The sequence below is a fragment of the Nylanderia fulva genome, unplaced genomic scaffold (assembly GCF_048542155.1).
Source record: "Nylanderia fulva isolate GAGA-0341 unplaced genomic scaffold, ASM4854215v1 Scaffold10, whole genome shotgun sequence".
In the NCBI taxonomy this organism is placed as follows: Eukaryota; Metazoa; Arthropoda; class Insecta; order Hymenoptera; family Formicidae; genus Nylanderia; species Nylanderia fulva.
In genome coordinates this window covers 3,284,051-3,311,055 of record NW_028189193.1, presented here as the reverse complement: position 1 = coordinate 3,311,055, position 27,005 = coordinate 3,284,051, and the positions used below count along the sequence as shown (strand labels likewise).

The window sequence follows — 27,005 nt, the reverse complement described above, 5'->3', positions numbered from 1 at the left end:
TTTTTCAAGTTGTTTAAGCAAAGATAATTTGCGTATATAATTTCGAGATTAATATAAAGTGAATATATAACTCTGCTTGAATTTCGAGAGAAGTGAAACGCGTCTTGCGAGAATATATTATCTTAAAATATACGGGAGAAAAAATTTGCAAATTAATCGATTCGACGGAAAAAGAAATATATGGGATATATGTGTAGATTAATGAAAACGAGTGGGTTTGACTCTGAGGTATACAAGAATATTTTATTCGTCGAAAGTAACAAATATACAATTCTCTCAAATAAATCGTCGATTTAAATCATGTCTGTTATAATTAGCTCGTTTTATGCGATCGCGCATCATCGTCCTCGTGTAATCTCGCGATCTCTGTATTGTCGACACGCGTAAAAAGGATATTATATACGACATTCACGAAATTCTGATGCAACAATTAAGAAAACGGAAGTGTATACGTACGCTTACAAAAAAACCGAGGTAATTTTGGCACGATTTTCAGAAAAATAATCACTCGCTCGTGCTCGCGTGCGTTCGTGTTCATAACAAATCGATATAATATAATTGCGTCATCGCGTCGAGGTGACGTCGCGGATATTGTCGCGATCCGCTCGAACTTTACTTGGTGTCCTTTATATATAATATATATCTATATATATAACATATATTTATATAGAAACATCCATCTAAAATGGATATATTCATCTGCGCGCGCGTTTTCTTCTTTTTAAATGTATGTATTTACATGTATGTCCGTCTAAATGCACAGTCCCTAATTACTTCGTCACAATTATATATAATATACGGTTTTCTTTCTTATAAGCGGATTATACCGCTTTTGAACTCGCGGATAAGCATTTCTCAGTCCTTAACTCGCGTCTGTAGGAATCCCTCTTCTCAAGAGGAAATTCCCTCGGACCTGCCACCATTAACTCACGTTTATATATACAAAAAAGTACCGGCGCGTTTGTCGCGCACAATTAAGGCAGTGTTTCGATGAGTCCGTTTCGGAGAACTAAGGGTTCTCCCGCCTATTCTCTTGCTCCTTTTCCTCTTCGCATTCGATCCGGACTTCACTCGTGTTCACTCGCCGATCAATTTACCGTGTTCATCGGTCGCCGTGTTCGATCACCCACCGATATAAACACTGATCGCCCGGGTGGGCGTACAACGGCGTCGACTTTCACTCACCGCTGAAAACGCTCCTCCGGATCCGGTTTTCTGTTTGTTCAGAGCCACGGGCCGAGCTGCGCCTCCAGAATCGTGGCGGCGTCGGTTCTGCCCATTATTCTAAGATGGTTCAGCAGATCCGTCACCGCGGTCGGTTCCCGGTGCCTCGCCTCCCACAGATCGAGAATGTGCTCGGTCGGGCTGGCCTTGGTCGCGAAGTAATTGATGTACCTGTTACACACCAACGAAGGCACCGGCTGCGTGATTATACCCGGGGAAAGTGGTACGAGCGGATATGTATCGCTCGCCGAAATAGAGCGAGCTTATGCAACGCGAGACGAGTAAAGGTGCCTTTTCATACGCAGCAAATCGATCCAAATTGATTAGAGCATATTTCTTCGTTCTCTTATTATTTCAAGGTTGAAATTACGATTTTTGCTTTTATATATTCTCATAATCTATTTTTTTTATTCTTCAAATCCATTATTTGTTCTTCCGCTTTTGCTGGTCTTTCAATTGAACTTCAGCAAAAGCAACAAACTGCTGCAGCAGCATGCTGCACATGAAATGACATAGCTTAACTCGAAACTCCGTCGCGATATTATAATTTTCGAAATTATTATCGTGCGAAAAAATGAATAAACTTTATTGAACGTATCATTAATCATTAGAGAAATTCTTCGACTTTATTATCGAAGCAAATATTTGCCGTCGAGGTGCACGAACGAACGCATTTTATAAACTGTACTGTATAAACATACCGGCGTATCTAGAGAAGTCGTAGATTAAGTATGGATAATAAGCAAGACGAGAAAGAGAGAAGAGAGTCAAAGGCACTAACCTGTCGACTTGAAGCCTCTGCGCCAGCATTCTCCAGTCGTTCCCCAGCGCGTTCGGCGGGTCTAAACACTGGCAGAGCTGCTTCCTCAAGGATCTCGTAAACCGAAATGGTCGCAGCGTAGTGGAGTCCGTCGTGGCGTTGTTAGCGTGTCCGCTGCTTACCACGGTGACTTCCCTGAGTGGTCTCGTGACGCTACCCGAGGAGATTAACTGTTTCGCGCCGTCGTAAACGATTCTGAAGACCTGTCTCGTGTCAGAGTTGCCTTGCGAGACCTGCAGCTTGTAGCTCCTCGTGGTGGTCGGGCCGAAAGCCGTGTCCAGGCCGAAGGTCACGTGCTTGGCGTTCTCCTGGCAGTTCCAAACGTCCCGGAACGAGACTTCTTGGCGTTCCGTGGGCGACTTGCTCTGCCACTCGTTGCCGACTTCTTCGAGGCTGACGCAGAGCGATTCCCCGTTGTCTTGGAACAGCAACGTGCGCGGCTTGTCCAACAAATAGCCCCTGATCTGCGACTCCCGATCGACTATAGCCTTCATGGCCGCTCTCGTGTCCTCCACGGCGTAAACCCTGACGCAACACTGACCGGCTTGGCTGGCGAAGAGGGCTAATCGCAGTCTCTTCGTGGCGATCGAGCTCTCGCAACTCTGACCAGCTAAAACGTAACCGCGAAGCTGCTCGGTCACGATAAACGCCTCCGCGTGGTCCAGCTGCGTGAATAACGGTGTATTGATGGTCTCGTTGCCTAGAGTTAGCACTCTGCTCCATGTAATCGACTGGTGGTCTTTCGACGCCATCGAGGACGAACCGTCGTCAACGTTAACGCCGTCGCACGCCCAAACGCTCAGTTCCCAGGTTGCCGGATGCAACATCGCGCAATGCTCGAATTGAAGGATCACAGGCTTGTTGAAGGTCGCCGACGACGGACCGCAGGTCAACACGGCCGATAACTGGGTTATCCCGTCTGAGGAAAAAAAGGGAATCGAGATTCGAACCGCGAAAATATGCATGCATTGTCGAGCTGAATGCCGTTATTGTATACAACGTTATCGTTATCGCGTCACAATTTCCGTTACGTTAAACTCTCGCGTTTGATTAATCACATTTCATATATTTAATGTGATTTAAAAGCGAAAAACACACGATCGTCCAATAACAATTTTATCAGAGATTGTTTTCTTTTATCTTCGTTCTTTGCAACACAAAAGAATCGATGTGGCGCTGGCGTATCGAACATTAAACGCGGAGTATGTAATCCGAAGCACGTGCAGAACGGCATTGATATAAAAATAACATCGCGTTATTGCGAACATCTCAGGTTCGCAGCTGCGATCGTAAAGCAGCTCGGCATCTGCTTCTCGGCGTGTAACGCGCGCAACGCCATGAATAATTTGCACTCACCGGGTAATCGGGGCCTGTAACGATCCTCGTTGAGCACCGCAAGATAGAGTTCCGCCCGGTGGGGTTTCGGCACGGCGCCCTCGGGCACCGACATCGAGATCCCGGAATCCGGAAGTACCAGGAGGGCGCCCCGAGTGTTCACCGCCGCCCTGGCGACGTTTCCGGCTTCCAGTTTCGGTAGTCGGACGCTCTCCGAGGCGACGTTGTACGTCGAGTCCGAGGACGGGTAGGAGCTAGTTACGCTGTTCTCGCTGTCGGAATGGATCTGCTTGTCGCTGCAGGACTCCTGGGTCGACGTGCTCGGGGTGGGCGACATCGGCGAGGGTTGGGGCGCGATCGACAAGTGTGGCACGTCGTAGTGATGCTCCGAGAGGGATCTCGACATCGACAGTTTCGGATCGAAAGGATACTCGTAGCAGGCCGGCACGCTCGTCGCCGTCACATCCGGCTGCAGGCTCAATTTCTTGTCCTGGTCCGGGAAGAACTCCGGCTGGAATTCTGAAACGCACACGGCCGTAGGGCGGCTCGTGGGTATCTCTGCGCGCTGCGGATAAACGCCGCCGAGATACTATTCCGATTTTACGTGTGTTGGGTCTACGATCGAGAGACTCGCGCGATTTTATTCATTGTTTTACGAGATATATATACCATATATATCTCGATTGGGTGATAAGACAAATATTTAATTTTATTTTTGCTCGTCTAGATGTAAATTGTTTATGCCGATCTCGAAATAGTATCTTGCTCATTTCTAATTTCACGTCCAGAGAACCACGCAAGAGAGAGATTCAGCTTTTCGTGACGCTGAATATTATAGGAAATCATTTTTTTATTGTGGTGCAAATATTTACTCTATTCGTGCATTTAATTAATCATAAAGAGAGAGAATATTAATTCTTTTTTTTTTTTACAATGCTACGAACATGCACACGTTCTTTTTCACTTCTATATATATATACATAATGCTTACCATTACGAGCCATGGAGTACAAGGAGTGATCCCGACCTTTCCGTCGCACGAGTCTCACCAGAAAGATTCCCAAACCGCCAATTACTATGCAGGCGACAGCTAGACCGACATACAAGGCTACATCCATCTGACGATTCGCTGTAAAAATCATTTCAACATTTTCCACCTCGTCCAATTTTTATAAATGGGAATTTGTGGATCGCGCGCGAAAATTTGTTTCTTCCTAAATAACGCTTATTATTTTAAACGGTGAGAAAATTGCGAGCAATTTTCAGTACACGTTGCGTAAAACCGCAGCATCGTTTCCCCATGAACTACTTAACGTCGTAACTTTTATTTACTTTTTACGCGAGATTCCTTTCGCGGAGACAAAAGAAGCCCAAAGGAGCGGTAAACGCACCCGCTAAATAAGAGTATGCCGTAGAAAAGTTTAAAGGTTCATCACCATTTACGCTCGGCGACACGCTCGTTTTCTTCAGCAGAGCGTCAGTTTATCGTTTTACAGCTCCGCGTTATTTCGTACGGCTATAAAGATTCCGATCATTATTATCGCAGCCATTAACGCACGCAATAAAAGCGCTGCGACATGAATACGTTTCGAGCGAAATAATAATCTTGAGTCTGCGCCGCGTTGCGTCTGATGTTGAAGAGAGAGAGAGAGAGAGAGGGAGAAAAAATCCGTCGACGAAAACTGCGATGTGGTTTAAAACCATCGACCGAGACTGTATCATCATAATGTAGCGGATATTTAACGAAGCATGCGGCGTGATAGATTAAATTACGCGAAGGTTCGTCCTCTGTCCTCGAGGCTCGCCCGGAGACGCGCTTATGCAAAAAGAAGGAGAGCGAATTCATCGCAGGGTGCTTTACGACCGCCGTTCCGCATATATATGGATAATGGGATAAGTAAATGTAACTGAAGAAAATAAAATGCTCGAAAAATAAAACTCGGTATATATAGTAAAATGCGGGACGACGCAGTTATCTGAATTATGGGCGATTCTTTTTTTTTCTTACCGGATTATTTTTTGCTTAACTATTCACGAAATGTCGTTTCCCTCCCACTCCGGGATCGTAAAAGTTTTTCGAGAAATACCTCAACTGCCTGCCATGCGAGCCTGACACTCTTAAGCTTCTTCCAATTTTAGAATGTCAAAGCCATACGTAGGTCGTAACCCTGCTACGTGACTTTCGAGCTCGAACTCCCTTTCGCAGGGATCATGTGCGCCTCGTTGGCGCGCGCCGTGTTCCAGACACGTGCCTCGCACGTCAATATAAACGACAGCGACGAAAATGCATACGAATTCGGGAAAAAAACGAGAGGGATTTCGAAAACGCAATAGTTCCACGTCGTTACCTCGCGGGCGAAGATCGGAAACGCGTGCGACACCCACCCTCCTTCTGGAGACAGTATGAAAAAGTAGCTATTCACTAGCTAGGGCTTCGGGATTTATTTTCCTCGAGACCATTGATAATTCGCCTCGTATACGCCCGAACCTAACGTATCTGAAGCTATTTTTCATTTTTACTTCCGAGAAAGCTCGCAGATATTGTGCACATTTTAAATCTTCTGTCATTAATACATATTTATCAAATTTCTTATTATAATTCTATATAATTATAGGATATTTTTAATAAATAAATCTAAAAATAAATAATATGTAGCATTCTATTATATTTATGTGATTAAAAAATATTTTTCAATTTCAATTATGATTATATAATTCTTCGTGTTGTACAGTTATTATTTTCATATTTATTAAAAACTTTATTTCTTTCCTTTTCGTCGCTGAGATAAAGTTCTGTCATACAATTCGTTGCATCGACGCACTTATATCGATCATCATGAGCTGTCCATTTTAAATGTTATCTCGATTGAAGGTATCGCGTCTTAAATATTTAAACCGAGGGGACGCCTGAGTCCGGGATGACTCAAGGTTCTCGCAAGACGCCTGTCGGCGTAAGGCGGTAAATCGCGTCACGTTCCTCCCAGCCACGGCCGTATCTTCCATCTATATTTTATCGCCGCTTTCAGGAAAATCGAACTCACTTCTAGATTCAGGAAGGGGGGAGGCAGGGGGGAGTCGTTTCGGGGATCCAACCCCCTCGAGGAGAAAGATCCGCATCGTGTACACGCTCGGGGTCTACTCTATACGCTACGGGATAATGGCACTTTATTTGCATGCGCGATCAATTTTCCCCTTCCGCGACGAGGGCGTAACGGCTACCGATTACATAATTTTCTTCGATATTAAAGCCGGTTCTCCGCCCCTCGGCGCAGAGAGGGTGCAGCCGTATCGCGTGCAACTTTGATGTGCCTCGGTCGATAGAATTGGCTACCTTAGGGTGGCGCGAACCGGGCGGGAGGAATGGCGTCTGTGCGGACCAGTGGGCCACCCTTGGCTACCTCATTGTTACGATTGTTTGGATCGACGCGACGAGGGGTCTTCACGGCGGAGCGTCAATAATTAACCAGTCGAGTAATTAAAAGTAAATAGTACCGCGGGAGAGAGAGCTAGCGTTCCGCGCTCCGTTATTGACGCGGAAAAACGCGCGTTGGCAAATACATCGAGGTAAAGCGAGAGCAGAGTTCGGCTCTCTCTCTCTCTTCCGCGTTTCACATCCGCGGGAATATTTTTTGTATTACACGTGCAGGCAAAGTTGCATGCGTGTTTTCTGTGCGGAAAGCGGTCGATTTCCCACGCCGCTATCTAGCGGCGACGCGGTGAGTGAATAAGCCGCATTCAAAGCCATTGCCTATGGCTGAGCCGCGTTTAAAGTCATTGCCCACGGCTAAAGCTGTGGGCAATACATTGCCCACGGCTTTAGCCGTGAACAATGACTTTGAACGCGGCTATTCCCGCAACATGGTGGCGTGCGATCGGCCACCTCGCGCACAGAAAACGTGCAACCCGCACTCGTGACCAATTGTCAATTTTTCGCACTTGATACACAATAAACTATAGCATAAACATGTGCGCGCGGATGAAATCGCTCCGTCGATTCGCGTTATTATACCGGGATTAATGAATAATGCTAATGCGCTCACCGCGCCTGTGTTCGATTCGCGCTCTCTATGTTGCCCCGTCTTTTCTCGAGGCGCATAAAACTCGTGATTTGAATGGTATCAGATCGCGCCGGGATATAGCGCCGTGTCGCCGGGAATATAAATGGCGCGCACCGGGCGTGAAGAATCCATCCAAGAATGTCGCACGACGAGTTAAGGACATTTGCTTCGCGGTTGAACGTTCCTTGGTCGCGCCCCGGTGCGAGGAACCTCCTACTCTCATCTCTCATTTAGTTTCTTTTTTTTTTCGCGATCGAGCGTCTACAAATCCGAAACGAATCGGAGGTGGTTCGAAATACATCGCGGAGAGAGAGATCGTACGGCTTATCTAATCGAGAAACTTTTCTCTTTGCGCGAAACACGGTCGGGACCGACAAAACGAACGGGCATGGGAAACGACGCGAGGGTAAAATCGTAAAAGGAAACGGATCGACGGAGATTAAAAGAGCGAGAAAATGCTTTATTGCTTGCCCAACTCACCTTCCTCGGTGAAATGAGCGCCGCCCACCTTCACGTTGCCGTTGACTGTAAAAGGAAGCGCCGGTATAAGTTGGCTAATTAAAGGATTTCGATACTATCGAAGTCTTCTGATAAATTACTTTGGCAAACTGCAGTAAATCTGCTAGTTAATGCTATTTTATGATTTCGCGATCTATCAATGTTACAAGAAGAAGAAATTAGAAAAACGAGACATCAAAAAAATTCCTTTAAATAATTAAAATAACGATATACACATATAGAGAGAATGAGGATAAAATCGTCGTTATATAGGTACATACTTTCATTCTGTAAATGCTCTAAGGTGACACTTATTTTGACATTACGAGAAACAAAGAGCACACATCCGTAGTTGAAAACTTATTCGAGGTATAGGATGCGATTAGGCTCTCGTCGCAAAAAGATTGCAACGAGCGTGAAACGCAATCAAGACGTAAAGAAAAGTTCAGCGGGTGACTTACCGTTGCAGTTGCCGCCGGTGCAATTCGCCACATTGATGTCCCTACCCTGGCAAGATCGCCCTCCGTGGCTGGGTGGCGGCTCGTCGCACGATCTCCTTCTCGTGTGCGTGCAGTCGCTCCCGCACATGGTCCAAGCCGACCATCTGGACCATCCGCCGTCCACAACTGGGCGAGACAAAAAGAAAAGAAAGAGTAAGTTGGAGACTTCTCTCGCTTCGTTCGGAGGGATCGTTAAGGCGCGTCCGATCGACGTGTAGCGACGATAAAAAAAACGACTCGGACCGAACAAAACGCGCTCGTAACTCCTTTGCGGTCTCGTTGTCGAAGAGAGAATCATACTTGTCAACTCGGTTAACGTTTACTGCCTGGTTGTTACCGGCTCTTAACAACGACGTTTATTTCCCTTTCATATAATTGACTCGTATCGACACGTTTTTCCTTCGAGTCGTCGCGCGCGCGCGCGAAGGAGAAAAATAGAGAGAACCAACCGGGATCGGTGACTAACACCGAACCCGTTTACACATCCTACGGTCTCTCGCTCTCGCACCAAACCCCGGTTGCTTTATTGGCACTTAAGCGCCACCGGATAAACAGCCCGGCGCTCGCTTGCTTTCCGACGGTTTACTACGTTTTATTAAAACGCCCTTATATACGCGGTCGTAGCTGCGGTCGCGGTTTAATTTTCCCGTCCGTGGCCGAGGGCCATGATTCATGCGCATGTGAAGGAGAGACTTACCCAGGGTGTTAGTGAATTCCTCCAAAGGCCCGGCTACTCCCAAAGTGAGCGAGCGTTAAGGGGGAATAAAAAGTGCGTCGTGAATGCATTGACCAACATGAGTGCCGTGTCTCTCGCGTGAAAAACGTCGAAAGAACATCGGATCGATCAATGTCTTGACCGCCCATTCTATATATAATGCGATTTTCCTCCAATATAGTGCCTCCCGGCGGACTCGATCGTTCGCATGCAGTCCGCGTATTCTTTACGAGAATAAGTATAGCTTTTAAGATGTCGCAAACGTTTCGAAAGGTGAATACGATTTAAAAGACTTCACGAAGAGACTGTGATGCGCTCTTTCGATGTCTTGGAAATGGGGGAAGGGGATTAGGTCGTAAATCAAACGAGAGTCTTGTCTCTTCAGCATCGGTAACATCTCTCGTCTATCGTAAAACGAAGACACCTTTTTGCTACACATTAAGTGAGCGACTACGTCGCCGTAGTCGGTTAGAACAAAGAAATATACACGAAAACACAGGCAAGAAGACTCCTCGATAGAGAGAAAGAGAGAGGAGTCTCTTCTTCGAAAGTCTTATTACGTGTGCGCGCGCGGATAATGAATTCAAGGGACTCACCGGGACAGGCTGTGTTGCAGTCCATCTTTTGCTGAGCCGGGCCGAGGCACGGCTGGCCGCCGTTCATCGGCGCAGGATTCGTGCACGTTCTCGTCCTCTTCTGACCGCCTTTCGCGCATCTCGAGTAGCATTCCGACCAAGACGACCAGGAAGACCAGCCACCGTTCACTAATCGAAACAAAAAAAATTTGTTTTAAACATATGAGAATGTTTTTTATTACTTATTAATATTTATTAGATATTTTAACCGGGAAATATATACACATATATAATAGATACAGAGTTAATTATATAAAAATAAATAATATATATATATAATTTTATAAAAATAAATAGAGAGAGAATTCTTACCGTATACTGTTAAGGTAACTGGCTCGCTTAGTCGTTTCGCAGCGATGTTTTCAGCGACGCACGTGTAATTCGCCTGATGGCTAAGTTTCGCTTGACCAATAAGTAGATGTCCCTCGCTGGACACTAGAAGTGTATCCGACTCGGTGTCCACGGGGATATTATTTCTTAACCAGTAAACTCTCGGTGGTGGCACTCCTACCGGAGGCAAACACCTGAGTTCGGTACTTTGGCCTGCTTCAACGGATACGGAATATGGTGGCGATTCGAATTGTTTCTTCAAATCTGAAAAAAATAATTTTGCATGCCCGTCTTAGTAAACGTGATAATAGGACGAAATTATAATTTATAAAATTTATACGAAGTACATTAATTTTTGACTTGTTCTTTTTGTATTCTAATATTTTTCAAAGAAAAAATTGATTCTATTTTATATCAAAATCTTTTTTTGATATGAAATATTATTTAAATTGTTCTTTTTTTGGTAATTTATGAACGTATCTCTTTATCTCTCATTTTTACGTCTAGCTTTTGAGTTATGTAACTTTGAAATTGGCCAAGTGGTTGTCCCTTTAAATTGATTCTCTTGGAAACTCGACGCTCATTGCATTGTCGTCAATTAAGGGACAGAATTAAATAACGACTTCGTTGGCAGGAGAATCAAGATAATTACGAGGGAACACAAAGACAAAGTAATTTGCTATGAGACTGCCGCTATACACATTGCAGCTTTTTATTTTAGTTGAAAAATTTTGTCAATAAAGTATAAGAAATTTAGATTCGTCTTGAGAAGAATTATTGGATTAAATGTACGATCTTACTTTTATATATATATATATATATATATATATATATTATATACTTACAAGCAACATCGATAATTGCCGGCTGGCTCTTAATCTGTCCTGACCCAGACCAAGCGACGCATTCGCATTTGAATTTGTCCTTGCTAAAGTACTCTTCAATGTGATCCCTCGTGACATTTAGCTCGCAGTCGACGATCCTTGTTCCCGTATGAGGATCTACGAAATCCTGCTGCTGAGATTCCTCCGCCCTCACATTATTACAACGGAAATAGATCTGCAGCGCGTGAGCGGCCTTGCAATGCAGAGTCGCGGGTTTGTTCTTCACGACGAAAGAGTTAACGGGTTCGGTGAGAAAAACTGGCAGATGGCCGCCACCTTCGGAAATCAACTCGGTATCGCTGGCTATCGTAGCCGAAGGCACCTCGTCTTCCTCTAGATACGAGTCCTCCTCTGCGGCATCTTCACCCTCTGTAACAAAGAAATAATTTGAATAATTTTTTAATAACTGCTTTTTCATTTTTCACATATATTTATTAATGCATAATTATTATTTTTAAATGCTATCTTCTTCTTGCATAGATATTTACGATATTATTTAATTTATTAATATTCCATTCTTTTTTATTAAATATTTTCCAATCTGCAAACAAACATCGCGGAAGCTCGTATACGTTAAAATGAATAATTAAACGTGACAAGGATATTAGAGGCTATTATAACGTAATGAATCGAGTCAATTTCGCATTATCATTATTATGCCGCTTTAACGTTTCAGCGCGCAATCAGCGCTAAAAATCTGACGAAATCGGTCGTCTACATTCTAAACGCACCGCAACCGTAACTCACGGTTCAGTTATTAATTCGATGATGATCATTATTCACGCGCGGCGCGCTCCGTCGGACTCTCGTGAAAATTTTATATTCGCCTGTCAACACAATGGCGTGTTCCCTCCTGTAAATCCTGACGGTCATTAATGCAGCGTCGCTTCGCGCAGGCCGAATACGCGCTAGGAAACGCCGGAGCTACGCGAACAATCGCGGGTTGCGCGCGCTGCGGTAATGAATTTTCGGATTTACGCGGCGCACCGGTGCACAAGTCCGATGTATTTTCCGCCAACGAGTGGTTAGACCTTTATCCCCGTGCGACATTTGGCCGGGGGCCACAATTTCCACGATAAACGCCGCCCTGTACCGTCGTCTCTTTCACTTCCTTCTCTCTCATACCCTCTCTTATTATTCTCTATTGAGGAGCTTATAAAAAAAAAAATGCGCCGCGTCATGTAATAAACTGCCCACGCAATTCCATTTTTTATACGGTGCTCAATTTGTCAAGCAAAGTCCGATATCGAGCAGTCGGATTGTTGCAGTTTTGTACGATATAAATATAGGGATGAAAATTCTCTCATATGGTTGTTAACACACTAACGGATTAGCACCGCATTCTATATTGTCTCTATATCGTACGTATATAGTCAATGAATTGCAACGGCGGAGCCGGATAAACGCGATGTGTTACGGAATCAATACAGATGCGGCCATTGTCTTACGATCGATTGTTATGTGGGCGAAACGGATTATAGCGTATGATCAGAACAGTTTCGAGATTCTAGCAACGCGTACAGTGATGCATGATTCGATGTTGGTTGATTTTTTTTTCCAGATTTTAACAATCGTTTCGTGTTCGTTAGTTAATTCCATTGCATGCGTTTTGCCAAACGAATATTTCCCAGTCAATGAAATCAAAGGGAGTGTTAAAAAATATATATAAAAAAAATGTATGCCGCAGATTCGAGATAAAATATGGAAAAAGGAGAGGCGATTCATGACGGTGATGACGTTACAGTCGGGGTCGGCGATAGCCTGGGGGGGTTTCCCGAACGGGAAACGTATAACGATGACGCCCCGGAGTCACATGCAGAATTCGGGTAACGCGCGACGTCCTCGTACGAATACGAGACGCGTAAGTAAAATAGGATTTTCATCGGTTTCCGATAATTCGAGCAGATCGAATGGCCGATAGGACCCATCGAAATCATTCTACCCGGTTTCTCCTGATGGCGAATTCATCCATACGAATTCTCGTTAGCCGTTTGGGAGCATGCGACCAGTTCGTTAACCATTTCGCGAACATGCGTATATAGAGCTCTCTTTCGCCTGTATTCGTCGGGGGATTTTATTGTGTACGTATATTTTTCATACACGGAGCGAGAACGTCGTATATATCGAAAATGTCCGTATTGTCGATCGTGTATATCTTTGACATTATTACGTAACGTTGCATATACGAGCACAAAGGTGGATGAAACAACTATCGACCCCAATCGGAATTGGCTGGGTTCCTTAATTGCAGTTGCCTCGAGCGCGTTTATGGTCGATTCTTGCGAATCGGACGCGTTGTATAATTTGTAGCCGGCGTGATCTATTTGTACGGCGGGGTTATACATAGTAACTCTTCTCTCTCTCTGATAGCGGCTTTTCCAGTACACTGAATACACACAAAGGAAAGAGCGCACGCGATAACAAGACGCGGATTTAATCGGGCGACGTCACGCGATGCGCGGAAAGTGGAACGAGATGGAATGGGATTTTCATTGCTTCCCGACAATTCGACCAGATCGAATCATTGATAGGAACGCGCGCAAAACCGTTCGATCTGTCTCTCTCTATACATCGCTCTCCTTCTCTTTCGGCGCCGACTCGAATGCGTCGCCGTCAATCGATTCGCGTGTATTTTTAACAGCGTCCAATGACACGGTTAGTTTCTCTTACGTCGAAGCGAGGCTCTCTTTAAAAGAGCCGAAAACAAGACCCGCGAAGAGAAAGAGAAAGAGAGAGAACGCAGACACGAATAAGCGAACGACTTAATTGAGGCAGGTCACGCGACCCCGTAATGTCGAGTCAGTCGCGGAGAAAAAAGAACGTCTCCTCCATTGGTTCTGGATAATTATTCGGGGCGGCCCCGCGTGCGGAATCTTGCGGCCACAATGAATATTCGATGACCGTGAGCGCGCGGATCAGATCGCGATCATTATTCATTTTATACGCGAGGTACAAAACGTAACGCGGCACGGTCAATGATATCTGTAAAGGAGTGATTTTTTCGGATTCTTTGAGCGTCCTTTCCAGCTTGCAGAATCCTAGGGTTTCTGGTAATAATCATAATTTAATTGTGAGGATCAGAAGCCTGTTGTATTCTTGCGAGCAAATTGGAAAAAGTGTAAAAATATACTGGATCCCTAGTCGTAAGGGTATTACCGGCAATGAATACGTTGACGCGTTGGCGAAGGAGTCTTTGATGATCCGTTCCAGGTGAGTAAATGCCATTACACTAATCTTTATTCCAAATTTAAAAAAGAAGCGAAGAAAGAAGTAGACATAAGGGTGCCAGATATTTTAATCTGGTCGAATCAGTGCTTTTTCTTCCTTAGTATAGCCTGACGGGTTGAGAGCTGCCAAGACGGTTGGTGGTCATGATTTCTCGAATTAGATCTCACCACGTCTCGCTCCGGGGACACTTTCGAGAAAAAAATATTGTTGAATCTCCTGAATGTCCTTGTGGTCATCCATTCTAGGACCTCAACCATGTTTTCTTTAACTGTCCTGAATTTTGTGTATTTTCCAACAGACTCATCACCGCTGTTTGTGATCCTACTAAGTTCTCCAAGCAGAACATAATCTACGAAGAACTATCCAATTTTACGAAACGCACTGGAGTCAAGATATAGCTTCTCATCTAAAGGAAACTATGAGTATTGAAGATACAAAAAATACACAAGCCTGAAGCCTGATTCGTCAAAATTGTCTAAAAATGGTGTATGAGCTTTTATAGCTCCAGCCAAATAAGAAGAAGAAGAATTGGTTCCGCGGCGCGAAAACTGCGTCTATCTTTAAATCCGCCGATTAATACAACGATCGACGCCTGGAAAAAGTTTCGCCCACCCTCTACTCCATCCCTTTCGAGGGAGGGTAATCTAATCGTGTGCGCGACGTCACGCGCGTCGTTTCGGAGAATTGTCATCGATTTCCGATAATTCGGCCCCGATCGGACGGACGATAGGGCCCGGATGGAAACGTATATCCGGTCTCATATCGTCGCCTGAATCACCTGGTCGCGGCGCCAGCATGAGCCTCCCTCTCTCCTTCTCGTTAGCCACGGCGGCCAAGCTAGTTAGTCGTGTCTCCGTTAGATACGCGTCAGACAGGGCAGACGGTAGCGGCTACATACACGTGTACGCACACACATGCGATGTGCATCCGCATCCTCGAACCCCACGTGGCTACTATGCGGGTTGACCACGTATCGCGTCCTGGACGAGACAGAGACACGGTGCATTCGTGTACGGTTTCATGATGCGTCCCGGGGTGAGAGACCACACATGACGCCTCTTAATTAACAAAGGTACCTGCAACACGGCAGCACACCGGGAACACCGTCGAGAGATTCTTGCTCGGTGACCGAAGCGTGAAGGAAGAAGGATGTGCGCCAAGTGTGTACCGCGCGAACGAAAACGAAGAAGAGAGACGAATTAAGGAAGAGACAAGGGGTTCCTTGTTTCTCGCGTCATACGCCTTGTTATTTTAGCCGGCGAACCGAGCAACGTTCCGAACCTTAACCACCTCCACCGCCACCAGTTCTGTTCCTGTTTCGTGGCCGCGGCAACATTGACCCAACGGTAGTTTGTATGTTTTTTTTTCTTTCCCCGATTTGCACCGTCGGAATAATAATACGAGCGAGACAATAATACAACGGAGATTCGAATCAACATGCGAAAATAAACACCTCGAGACACGCTTTCAATGAAATCCCGTCGAATGGAGAGCGTTCGATCCCTCGCTTCGGCGAACAATGCGAAAGGTGCGATTATCCGGTGACTTTTCCGAAATCGGATTAGCCGAAAGTCGCGATCCCGGTGCAGAGCAAATATTTTGAATGGTCCTCGAGAGAGCGAGAGCGACAATAAGGCTTCCAAAAGTGCGGTCGTATTGAATTAACGTTTTCCGCGTTCGTCTATCGACGCAGAGCCTCGTTTCCGGTCGGAGAAATGTTGCGGACGTATACTGCGTGTCGTCACGTCACAATAGCGCATACGGCGCCTAGGCTCAGGTCGGGTCACCATTGTATTCCAGACCGTTGCCAGGATGAGAGATCACGACCTCCGGATTCGAATAACTCGAGAACTTTGTTGAACCGTCATGCCGACTAACGAGAGACACGACGAGTGGGTAGGTAGGTTTACGACGAATTTTTTTTCTTTTCTTTTTTTATCGATCGATGCGTGGGAGATGGGGATATACGGTCCGATGCAGATCCGAGGAGAGATCGATGATGGAGATCGTGATACTTCGCTCCGGCGAGATCGGGCGACGAGATGACACCGTGGGGAAAGGATTAAAGTATTCCGACTGATCCGGATTGGTCGATACATCTTAATCCCACGTATAGATAGACTGGAGAGGGAGATTGCTTATCGCGTGTATCATTTCGCATGTGTATTAGATATTACTCGCACGCGTGTGAAAGTGGCACACGTTGCGCCGCTGGGATTTTAAAATTGCTGATGAAACGAGCCCTACAGGCTTATTTCGAGCTCGTATATAGCGATATATCGTTCGCTTAATTTCAAGTTGATTTTGTCTCGACTTAATTGTGTGTGTGTGTGTTGGGCAATTTTTTTTTTTTTTTTGGAACTTTCTCGCCAAAAGTTCTCGAAATATATAGGGAGGCCGGGAAATACGATTTTTGCGAAAGAATAATCGAATATAGCCCGAAGCGCGGCCCTAACACGCGTATGGCGGCCGCGTATATGCGTCGGCGGCGACTAAATGAATTAAAGAGCTCGCAAATGCACGAGCAGCGAGGGTGAGAGTGGCGCAAAGAGTGGAAAATGGAGGGTGATGATGCGTATTACGCGACTCGATTGCGGCGCGGCGTCGCCGCTACGTTAAGGCGCGTAATTAAGCGAATAACAGAATCAGATACGACTGTTCGCGTGTTACCACCCGCGGTGGCTTCTTGGAGAGTCTATTGATAACAGCGAGATCGAATCGCGCACGTCGTGCCAATGGATCCTCCTCTTCGATATTCGCTCGCACTTGTTCTTTTATACAGTCGCCGGCTATTAAAACCCGATGAAAATTCGCGCTCGATGTGACATTAGTTCAGTTCGTTGCAGTTACGTTGTATCGAAGGTACACCGTAATGATTCTCCAGGACGGCAAAATTGCATTGACAGTTCTATTTTGTTCGAAATGAAAGCGAGCGCGATGTGAAGCAAAGCCAAAGTAAAATGAGTTTTGTAACTGAATCTAGGCGCATATTTTTTATTCTACAGAATACATTTTTATTTTAATGTATTATATATTTATATAATTTCATATATATTTTTTATTTTTTATTATGTGTAAATTATATAAATATGATGATGAATAATAACTCACATGTCAATTTATCAATCTTTTTTACATAAGAAGATTTTTCATCTTCTATACATATTCTTAAATATATATAGACAGGCATTGTAAAGTTCATTCCTATAACGTAGACGGATTTCGAAATCGTTAATAATCCTTAAGCTCACTTCAGACATTCTCATTATTTATAATTTCACATAATTAATTGAAGGTAATCATAAGAACCGTGTGCTATAATCTCGTTAATAAAAAAATAAAAAAAAGAAATTTATCGTGCGAGAATATCACGACTCCGAGGAACGTAATCCGATCGGTCGATATTTCACGATCGCCGTTCTCTCGCATATTCGCGAGGCACTGTTCGGAATCCCCTTCCCTGTTCCTCCACGCCAATATTCTCCCTGATTTCAACAATAATCGTGCTTGCGCAACTTGGGGCCTCCTCGGCACGTTGCGGCGGCCGCTCGTTTGATTTACGATAATTAAAGCTGACCTGACCTTTCGTCGCAACGAGAAGAACGCGCGATTCCTTCTTGATCGGACGGATACCGATGAGAGACTACGTGATATTAAGGAGACTCTCCCACTTTCCGTATTTCATTTTCATTCTCGATTGCCACTCATTTCATTCTCCCTTCTCTCCTCTTTTTTATTTTATTAAATATATACGTATATATTCTGCTTATATAAATATACAGTGTCCCGTAGGAAATTGTTGAAACTGTCGTTTTTTAATGTATACAGTTATTGAGAAAACAAAAATTGTGTTGAAAAGAGAAAAGTGCTGTTTTTAATAGATATAAATAAAATTTTTGTACTAGTTTATTTTATTGAAAAAAATGCTAATAATCACATATGTAAACGAATGATAAATATTTTCGGAGTGCGCACTATTTGAATCTGTACAAATTTCTGTTCTTTTACGAAAACTCGTAAAAACTTTTTCTAACATGTCATTTTTAATGTTATTGACGATCCTTTTAATAGATGCTATTAAATCTGGCACTGCATGTTGAAAATATTTATCATTAATTTATGTAATTTTATGTGATTATTAGCACTATTTTCATTACTTTTTATTAATAAAATAAACTAGTATACAAACATTTTATTTAAATTTTAATTTATTTAGTTGACCAAAACTGGCATCACTTTATTGCATGAAAAATTACATGTTTCAATCACCGCTTGTAGTCCTTATCAAATGTAGATAGAATCAAATCGTTGATAATTGCAAATTTAACATAGATTATAAATTTTTCATGTCGGTTAACTTGACAGACGAGACGAACAATTGTTGTAAGTGTCAAAATTAATACTCCATTTATTTATATCAACATTTTATTTATTTATATCCATTAAAAACTGCAGACTTTCCTCTTTCCAACACAATACACAATTTTTATTTTCTCAATAACTGTATGCATTAAAAAATGCCAGCTGATTGCCAGTTTCAGCTATTTCCTATGGACACTGTAGATAGGTATTGTAAAAAAAATCTTCCCGAAGGTAGAAAGATTTCTATAAGGAGTCTATATTTTTCTCCTTTTTACCTTGTCACAAGAATTTTTTTTTTTTCAATCTGACGAGACAAAATCATCTATGTCGGAATCAACCGGGTAATTGCACGACGCAAGTAGCAATTGACGTGTTCGCGGCTTTTGCATTTTTGCCGGTGGCGATTTTGAGGCGAGAGACCAGATTTCCCTATCGATCGCCGCTCGTCAGCTGTAGTCCGCGCTCGGCGATTATATCGCGACCGATAATCGCGATTTACTTATGATACTTATCAAGGTAGGAGGGTTCACGTGAGTAGCGGATCCCTTTCAAATCTATGCATTCGCGCGGGGTCCTATTTATCCTCTCTCTCTCTCTCTCTCTTTATCTTTCTCGACGTGTAAGCCGCGCTCGAGGATAACAAATCCGATCCGTGAAAGCGATGATATAACGCCCGGCGATTTATAGCGCGATCGTTTCGCGAGGTTTGATTAGAAACACCGCTAGGTACACGAATTCGTCATGGTTCGTGTAATTTACCGTACCGCTGCGATTAAACAAGCTCATTTCGAGCCATTCCGACGGAATCGATTCTTTCGAAAGATACCTCGAGGGCGAAAGGCCGAAACTTGACGAAATCTAGTTACTCTCGAAGAGGCTCGTAAAAATGTCGATCGAAAAAAATCAATTTCGCCGCTGCGCGAAAAGCATATATATATATATATGTATATGTACGCTGCATTCGTATATAAGCTCTGGTATAAATCACAAAGCAACTCTCCGTACAATACGCGCACGAATTAACGATCAATTTCTCCGCATAATCCCGCGCGTCGCGGAACATAAATTCTCGAGCGACGCTATCGCATTCATAAATTTAATACTCGCGCGCGAGAGGAAATGGAGAGCTTCCAGCCCGAATTTGGGTTTTCGCGGACCCGCGCTTCCGTCTCTGCGAAATCGCGCGTCGTAAAAAACTCTCTCTCTCTCGCGCGCGCGAATACATCTCCCCGTGGACGTGAAAAAAAGCCGCGAAATTCGCGCGTTCGCGAGATAACGAGCCCGCGGCTGAAAAATTGCACGTCCCGGTGTTGGCAATGATGCACAAAACGGCTACCGCGGTCGAAACGTGAGAAGAGAACGTCCTCTCCGCGGGCGACCCGTTAATTATTAACGCGGCTAATATTTTTCTTCGGCGACCGCGTTCGCAAGACGGCGAAATTATGACGCGATTTCACGTCGCGATAAATCGTCAAGATAATTATTCACGCACGTGCGAAGTGTGCGTGCGTGCGTGCCTGCGTGCGTGCGTGCCTACGTGTCTCGCCACGGCCAGGTTGCACGTCGGAGAACGGCTAGGCGCCGGTTCGCTTCCTGCCCGATGATGACGACGTTGATGATTACGCCTTACGTTGGCTAGGGTTTGAGAGAAGACTGATCGCGCCGCGTTCCGTTCTTTCGCGATACAGGCGCCGTGTAACTCTCTCGCTGAAATTATTACCGGGTCGGAGGTCGCGATTGTATATTTATCAGCGAGCCGCAAGTGTATCGCCATTAAGGCTTGTTTTTCATATCACGGATGATGGTAACGAGTGCGCGGCGAATAGATAGATTTTTTTTTTTTTTTATATACTCGAGATCATATATAGGTGCGGCCAAGAGTCTAGTATATGCTTCATTAAATTTCACCGAATCGACGAACGAAGTTGCGGGCTTCGATGCAAATGTATGTATATAAGTCTTCGCGCAATTTTAACCGCGTTACTATATCCGCATTGTCTCGCGACGTGTCTGTTGCAAGATAATTGTTACTTATCCCAGAGAGACGTGCGTGAGAAATGGAAGGCACACGTGTGTACTTACATACACACGTGCATATACATATATACGAGATATGACTTCTCGCGCGCGAGAAGAACATCGCGCTTGTTATAGCTTCCATATCGTGGAGGAAGAAGCGCGCGCCAGAATGGGAATTATTTATCTACTCTTGGTGCACATCCCGCGAGAAAAATGGCCGAAGGAAGACGACGCCGTGTGTGTGTGTGTGTGTTTGTACGCGCATTATGTTGCGATTTCTATTGTACAGCACGTACCCAGGGGAATGGAAAACGAATGTTTTCGAGCCGGCGCCGTTTGTTCCTCGTCGATGTGTGCGAGCAGCGCGTGGGCAAACGCGGGATATATAATAAGGATGAGGGCCCCATGTGAGCGCGCGTGCAAGATTATATAGTTAGATCTTGGAGGAGAAGGCGGTTAGCAAGTCATAATTGCATCCTCGTTTCGCGCTAGCGTTAAATCATACACATCCGTTTTTCGTTTACCAGGCGAGAAACAATCGCACACACGCTATATAGGTAGACGAGATGATACACCTAACGAGAAGATAACGCGGGCGAAATTTTCGACAATTCCCGGAGAAGGAAATACGATGGCGAGAAAGAGATTGATCGCTAAACGTGTTTATTTTAGGGTGACGTCGCCCAAAGATACTTTTGTCCCCGGTTAACAAAGATCGATTAGCGCTCGCCCTTTTTACACCAACGCGCGCCTGCGCGCCAGAGCAAGTATATCCGCGTAGAGAGATACAATCCGTCGTTAACGTTCCAACGACAGTGACGAAGATACGTCGGGAGCGCTAATTAGTTGTTCGCGGTGTCCCTTCGTGAAGGGAAGAAAGATCGAAGAAAGAAGAGCGGAGGTTTTCACGTGTAGTCCAGGAGGTCGTTCTCCAAAGTAGCTCCGGGGGAGAGCTGTAATCCATCATCGAAAACGGGCTGGTGTAATGTAACCGGCCGGTTATGCGTCGACTAATCAGTCAGACTGCCTCGCTGTATAATTAGCAGTCTCTCTCTCTCTTTCTCTTGAATATTCCCGCGCGTATTCGTTACGTTATATATATATGTATATATATCTAGCTGCAACGCTCGACTTTCCTTCCTCGCTACATCGTATATACATATGGCCCGTAAAAGGCATGCTTCTGTTTTCATTTCCCGGCTCGCGATCGTTAGCGAAACACCCGAGTCACGGTGTGTATTACATCTCGCGCCGTGTATTACAATCCAAAACGTTGACGGATGATATTTTCGAGTGGCTTGTCGCAATTGTGTAAATACACGCATTTACTGAGCCTTTCTTGTGGATTTTATTAATTTTTCCTCTCTTTCCTCCTTCTTTCTTCCTTTCCCTATCGACCGTAAAATAAGGAAATATATATATATGTGAAACATCTCTCTCGCGAAATAAACGAGGCAAATTAACACGATCGTTCCATCGACGACGTAATGACACACAACGCAATTTACGGTCTAATAGTAATTTCTCTCCGGTGCCTGCGTCCGACAGAAGGAAGGACTACGCGTAAAGTAATTCTCGGACGTTGCGTTTCGAGCGAGAATATTCCAGCCGTATGGGCTGTAGGTATCTGCGGGAATGGGAGATCATTATAGACTCGCCGCGTGAGTTAAATGGCAAACTTAACGATCTTCTATACGAGATCTCTTCCTCAACTGTCTGTACTTTACGTACCTAGTCTGAAGTTTTACGAGAGAGTGACGCGCAGAGCTTTCTCTCTCTCTCTCTCTTCATATATGTAATATTTTTTATTTAAAATTATATAAAGAATTTCATATATATATGTATATTTATTTTTGATCTCAGTTCTTTGACTTACCTTCGCCAGACGTGAAGGGAACCACTCCGGGCAGGAGGACGCAGAACAAGAGGAACAGCGAGCAAGATTTCGGCCACATCGCGCGTATCAGCTGGGGATCACCTCTGTCCAATCATTCGTTCATCTCTCCTCGTACGAAAGGTATAAGAATATCACGTTTAAATACTTCTCGGCGCCACTCGACACAATAACACTGGCCACTCGTCGGCTTGATACGAGCCCGCACCTGTAATCATATAAACCGACGCAATGATTAATACAGCAGTTTCAACGCGCATCTGGGCTTTCTCGTTAACGCGCGAGAAAATAATTTTCCGGGAACGCGAAATATAATCGCCGTAAATCTTGGACATAAAGAGATGTGTTAAGTAAAATGCGCACGACTTTCAGGCGAGAATTTCGAGAAACGCGATAAAGCAACCTACTTCGCTTCTAACGTATGGAAGGTATATATTCTTCTGCGCAAAATGAAAATGCCATCTCGCACGCAACCGGGGCGAAGAAAAGTATCGAGGTGAAATGGGTTTAACGTCGGGTCGGGTCGCCGCTGAACGTTGTTTCTACCGGAAAGCAGTATAAGAGAGACGGTTAGAGGAAAGTCGAGAGTGCCACTTACGACGTGGCTGGTGGAGCCCTTGGCATTTAAATATTCCAACGGCGGCAGACACTTTCCCGCACGCGAAATTTCCTCGCGGCGCCTTCATTTCCAGTCGTTGCTACCGTGAAAGGAAAGCCTGCGCAGGGAGAGGGCGGTAATTTCCCCTTATGTTTCGATAGCTCCCTCAAACGCGAGACTGCTGTTTCTTCAGAGGAGGGACTCTCCGATCGATAACCGTCGGAATTAATTATTAAGCGCGATTCGTCTATTGGAAACGCATTGAATTGATTCGTAAAGAAATTCCGTTCTACAAACTGAATCTTTATATTTACTTATTTACGATCAATTTTAATTCATTATTGTATATCTCCGTTAAACGGTAATGTATTAATTTCTTTCTTGAAAAGTTTTAGAGGTTTGATGGAAAAAGAATTTTTTTACATTTTTTTTGGTACTCGTCGACTGTTATTGTTCGTTTCGATGTAAAAAGAAAATTATAATTTTCTTAAAATAATAATTTCTTAAGGAATTAAAATCGGTAAAATTGTGAAAACGACGCGTTTAAAAGCCAGATGTGAGTCAACTCTGCATAATGAGAATTCCGAGTTTATCTTTAAATAATGTTGCCTGCGAAACGCAATCGCTCTCTAGAACAAACTTTTAGCAACATATATTTCGTCGCACATATTAATCTACATTTGTATGCTTAACCAACATCGCTGTTCGTAGGGCATTACACTACGAGAATTATCCCCTCGCTTTATCGATCGATGCTTTAAACTCTCAGCGAGATGCATCAAATCCACGCGATGTGTGCATATCGTGCAACAAAATTCGCGCAGAAACATAACGTTTGAGGCGAACTTGCGATCGCGAACATATATCTAGCGTGCATATATGCAAAGCTTGTTAGTACCAAGCTGTTATACGATCCTACCGAGTCGGTTAGTTGAAACGCAACTAAGGGATCGTTTATCAATGTCGTTCGTCAAGGTCTTTCGCTAGATGCTCGATTACATCCGTAAGCGCTATTGTACGGAGCAGCCTTCTCGTGAGCAAACGCGTAATGGAATAAGGTGAAATTTAGCATGCTGTGAAAAAAAAGAAGAAACAGCGGAGTCGCCTTTTCAAGTTTCCGTGTTCACGTGACGCGAGTTTTTTGCTCCCCCGGATATATAATCGCGATAACATTAATTTTTACTCGCCGTTTAAAACGATACCCGTGCGAAATGATCAAGTTGATCAGATTAAAATGCTATTTTTAATACCGATATATCTGCGTATATTATATTTCGATATTTTTAATAATGCAAAAATATGTATAACAATATAATTATGTTGGAAATATGAGCGAGAGTTTTTTTTTTTTATTTCTGCGAGATTGAATCTGTCCAATATCGCTTTCATGTTTTCGATCAACAGCAGCGTTCGGAAAATCGATGAAACCGCTACACTCTATATCGGGGTACGCAGGCCGAAAATGCTCTCGAAGATTCATGACGCGGAATAATCGATGCAGCGACGACCCCGTGTGCAATACGCGCATTATGACCGTGTAGGTGTACACACATATATATCGCATGGGCCATGCACAGATTTCCCATCTCTCGAGCTGGTTCTAATCCTGCGGGACGAGAATTCAATTTATAAACGTGTACATGCTCTCGGCATTATATCCATTCAAGGGTTTAAAACACTCGACAGCGTTGCGTCACGCGCGCGTTGACCGCCACATGGCAGTTTTTACACCGCAGTTGGCACGAATTCTCTTCTCCCGGGTCTCTTCCATCTGGTTGAAAAAACCGAGCGGAGTGGAGCTAGTTGGAATTCTTTCTTTCGTCGAACATGCCTGGATGAACCATCCTCTTCTGGCGCAATATTGTCGCAACGTCGGCGACGATACGAAAGAGAGAGCGACTTGAATGACGCATCTTGAATATCGCATGACAACAGGTAGAGCGACTACCAAACTGGACCCCTAGTCGAAAGGATATAGCTACCGGTTCCAGATGCGCCTTTCAGGAAAGGGTCAAAGTACGTACATACATATATGTATATAATATACGATCACACTTTCGGAGAAATTTTTGATGGATGCGAGTTGTGTTCTGGAAAAAAAAGTCGAGTCGGATAAATACATTATAAATGCGGCTGTATATATAAATTTCAGGCAGGCTCTCGATAGTTTATTATTCCTCGGCGAAAGGTAAACGACGATAATCCCCCGTCGGATTAAGAACGTCGGACATAAATTCCGTCTTAATTCTCGATAATTGAACGAGGCGATTTTCATTCATTTATAATATCGTTACGTAAACGATAGAAAAATAAATAATTCATCTCTCGGTGCGGTGTCTTCGTATAGAATATCACGAAGGTGCGAAACCGCGCGACATTCTTCAAGGATGTGCCGACAACCGCAAGATATTCCCTGGGAACACACATCCAGCCGCGAATATCGTCCAGGACTCCTCCTTCGTCTCTCTCTCTCTCTCTCCATTTTTCTCCACCGTATCTCTCGCTCTCGCTCCTCCGTAACGTAATCCGAGAGGATTACGGAGCGAAATAAACATGTCAACCTCCCCCGCAGGGTGCAGCAGGGGGATGTGGGTTCGCGCAGCGTCTTTATAGACCGCACGTACAGGATATCGCCTTTCTTTTCCTCGGCCTCCTCCTCTCGCGACGTCTTCCGTGCTTACATACGGTCGTTCTCCCGCCTTCGACGGAGAGATTCCTCCAGATACCGGTCCTTCCTCGCTCGCTGACTGTTATTTAACCAACTGGCAGATGCGTCTAGTCCTGATTCTCCCGCAAACCCGATCGGTCTTATCCGCGCAAGATCTGAATCCTCCTCAATCAAGGATAGATTATCGCGGTTTTTTATTTTCATCAGCTCGATTCTATCGTGTCAGTCTTTTTTCTTCTTCCTCACAAGGATATATCGTTCTTGTCTGAGAAAAAAAGAAAGAAAGAAAAGATAGAGTCTCGAGAGAGAGGTCTCCGACTTTGCGGGAGTGGAAACCTGCAACTTCGTGAAACGTATACAAATTCGTGACTACCTGCGGCAAAGGGATTCCATTTATGCGCGCCGCTTCTTTGAGGCGCACCGTGTTTCAGCGGTTTTTAAAAGCAATTGTATTGTTAGGCGAGAGAGATGTTTGCAGGTGTTCAAAGATGTGCTGATGTGGTTATCGATTTCCAGCAGTTATTAATGGCCTCTAACGGGATGAATCTTACTGCGCGCCTGCGGTTTGTAGGAATAATAATAACTCGCTTCTTTTTCTCGCCGTCTCAATATTTTTCCTAACGTAGTCACTGACCCCTTCATTTTCGCGACTCCAACCCTATGCGGATCCAACGGGTAGGATAGATTGTTTCTTCACAATGCGAGAGATCTTTTACGCAAGAGATCGCAACATAAGTTATCCGTTCGTGGCTATCGAGGCTAAAACTTCGACTTCCAACGCAAAGTAAACGTAATAACTCGAGATCAAAGAGGCTCTCTCTCGCGAGAGGTGAGGGAGATTTAAAAGAGTGCAACCCGTAAAATCAAGCGTCGCGAACGATCCACGAACTCCCTCGCGATTACTTTGCGCGGGAGAATAAGTAACGACTCGGTGTCACGACTCCAGGAGCATCCGGCACAAAGGATCCTTACAACTTCTAACACGGATAGGATCCCGACCGCGGCTAAAGAGTATTCAACCTTGGTGCCTCTTTCAAGGGCATTTCGAAAATCAAACGCCGAAATACACCTTTCCCTTCGCTCTTTGATCGTTTCATCGCCTATTGCAGCTGGGTAAGAAACGTGGACCTCGCAAACAGAACTGAACGGGCTGAAAATATGTATATATATTATCCGCATCTTCCCCGGACTTTGGATGAAGGATCAAACGTCGCTTTTCCGCGCCGGCTTTTGGCCG

General features: G+C 44.5%; 1 protein-coding gene across 2 annotated transcripts in view; it reads right to left on the bottom strand.

The window, feature by feature from the left end:
- Window positions 1-224: 224 nt before the first annotated feature.
- The window catches only part of LOC114931945 (netrin receptor UNC5C), a 32,163-nt gene continuing 5,382 nt past the window's right edge, over window positions 225-27,005 (bottom strand). The window contains exons 2-12 of one of the 2 annotated variants that reach the window (XM_029304103.2): window positions 22,485-22,710; window positions 10,961-11,368; window positions 10,098-10,379; window positions 9,747-9,914; window positions 9,133-9,165; window positions 8,397-8,561; window positions 7,918-7,962; window positions 4,371-4,508; window positions 3,401-3,898; window positions 2,006-2,963; window positions 225-1,395 (exon numbers count right to left, since the gene is read on the bottom strand). In XM_029304103.2, coding sequence (XP_029159936.1) covers window positions 1,224-1,395; window positions 2,006-2,963; window positions 3,401-3,898; window positions 4,371-4,508; window positions 7,918-7,962; window positions 8,397-8,561; window positions 9,133-9,165; window positions 9,747-9,914; window positions 10,098-10,379; window positions 10,961-11,368; window positions 22,485-22,563 — 2,946 coding nt within the window. In that variant the 5' untranslated portion in view covers window positions 22,564-22,710 and the 3' untranslated portion in view covers window positions 225-1,223. The remainder of the gene's footprint in view (window positions 1,396-2,005; window positions 2,964-3,400; window positions 3,899-4,370; window positions 4,509-7,917; window positions 7,963-8,396; window positions 8,562-9,132; window positions 9,166-9,746; window positions 9,915-10,097; window positions 10,380-10,960; window positions 11,369-22,484; window positions 22,711-27,005) is intronic. The other variant, XM_029304104.2, reaches the window with a different exon arrangement.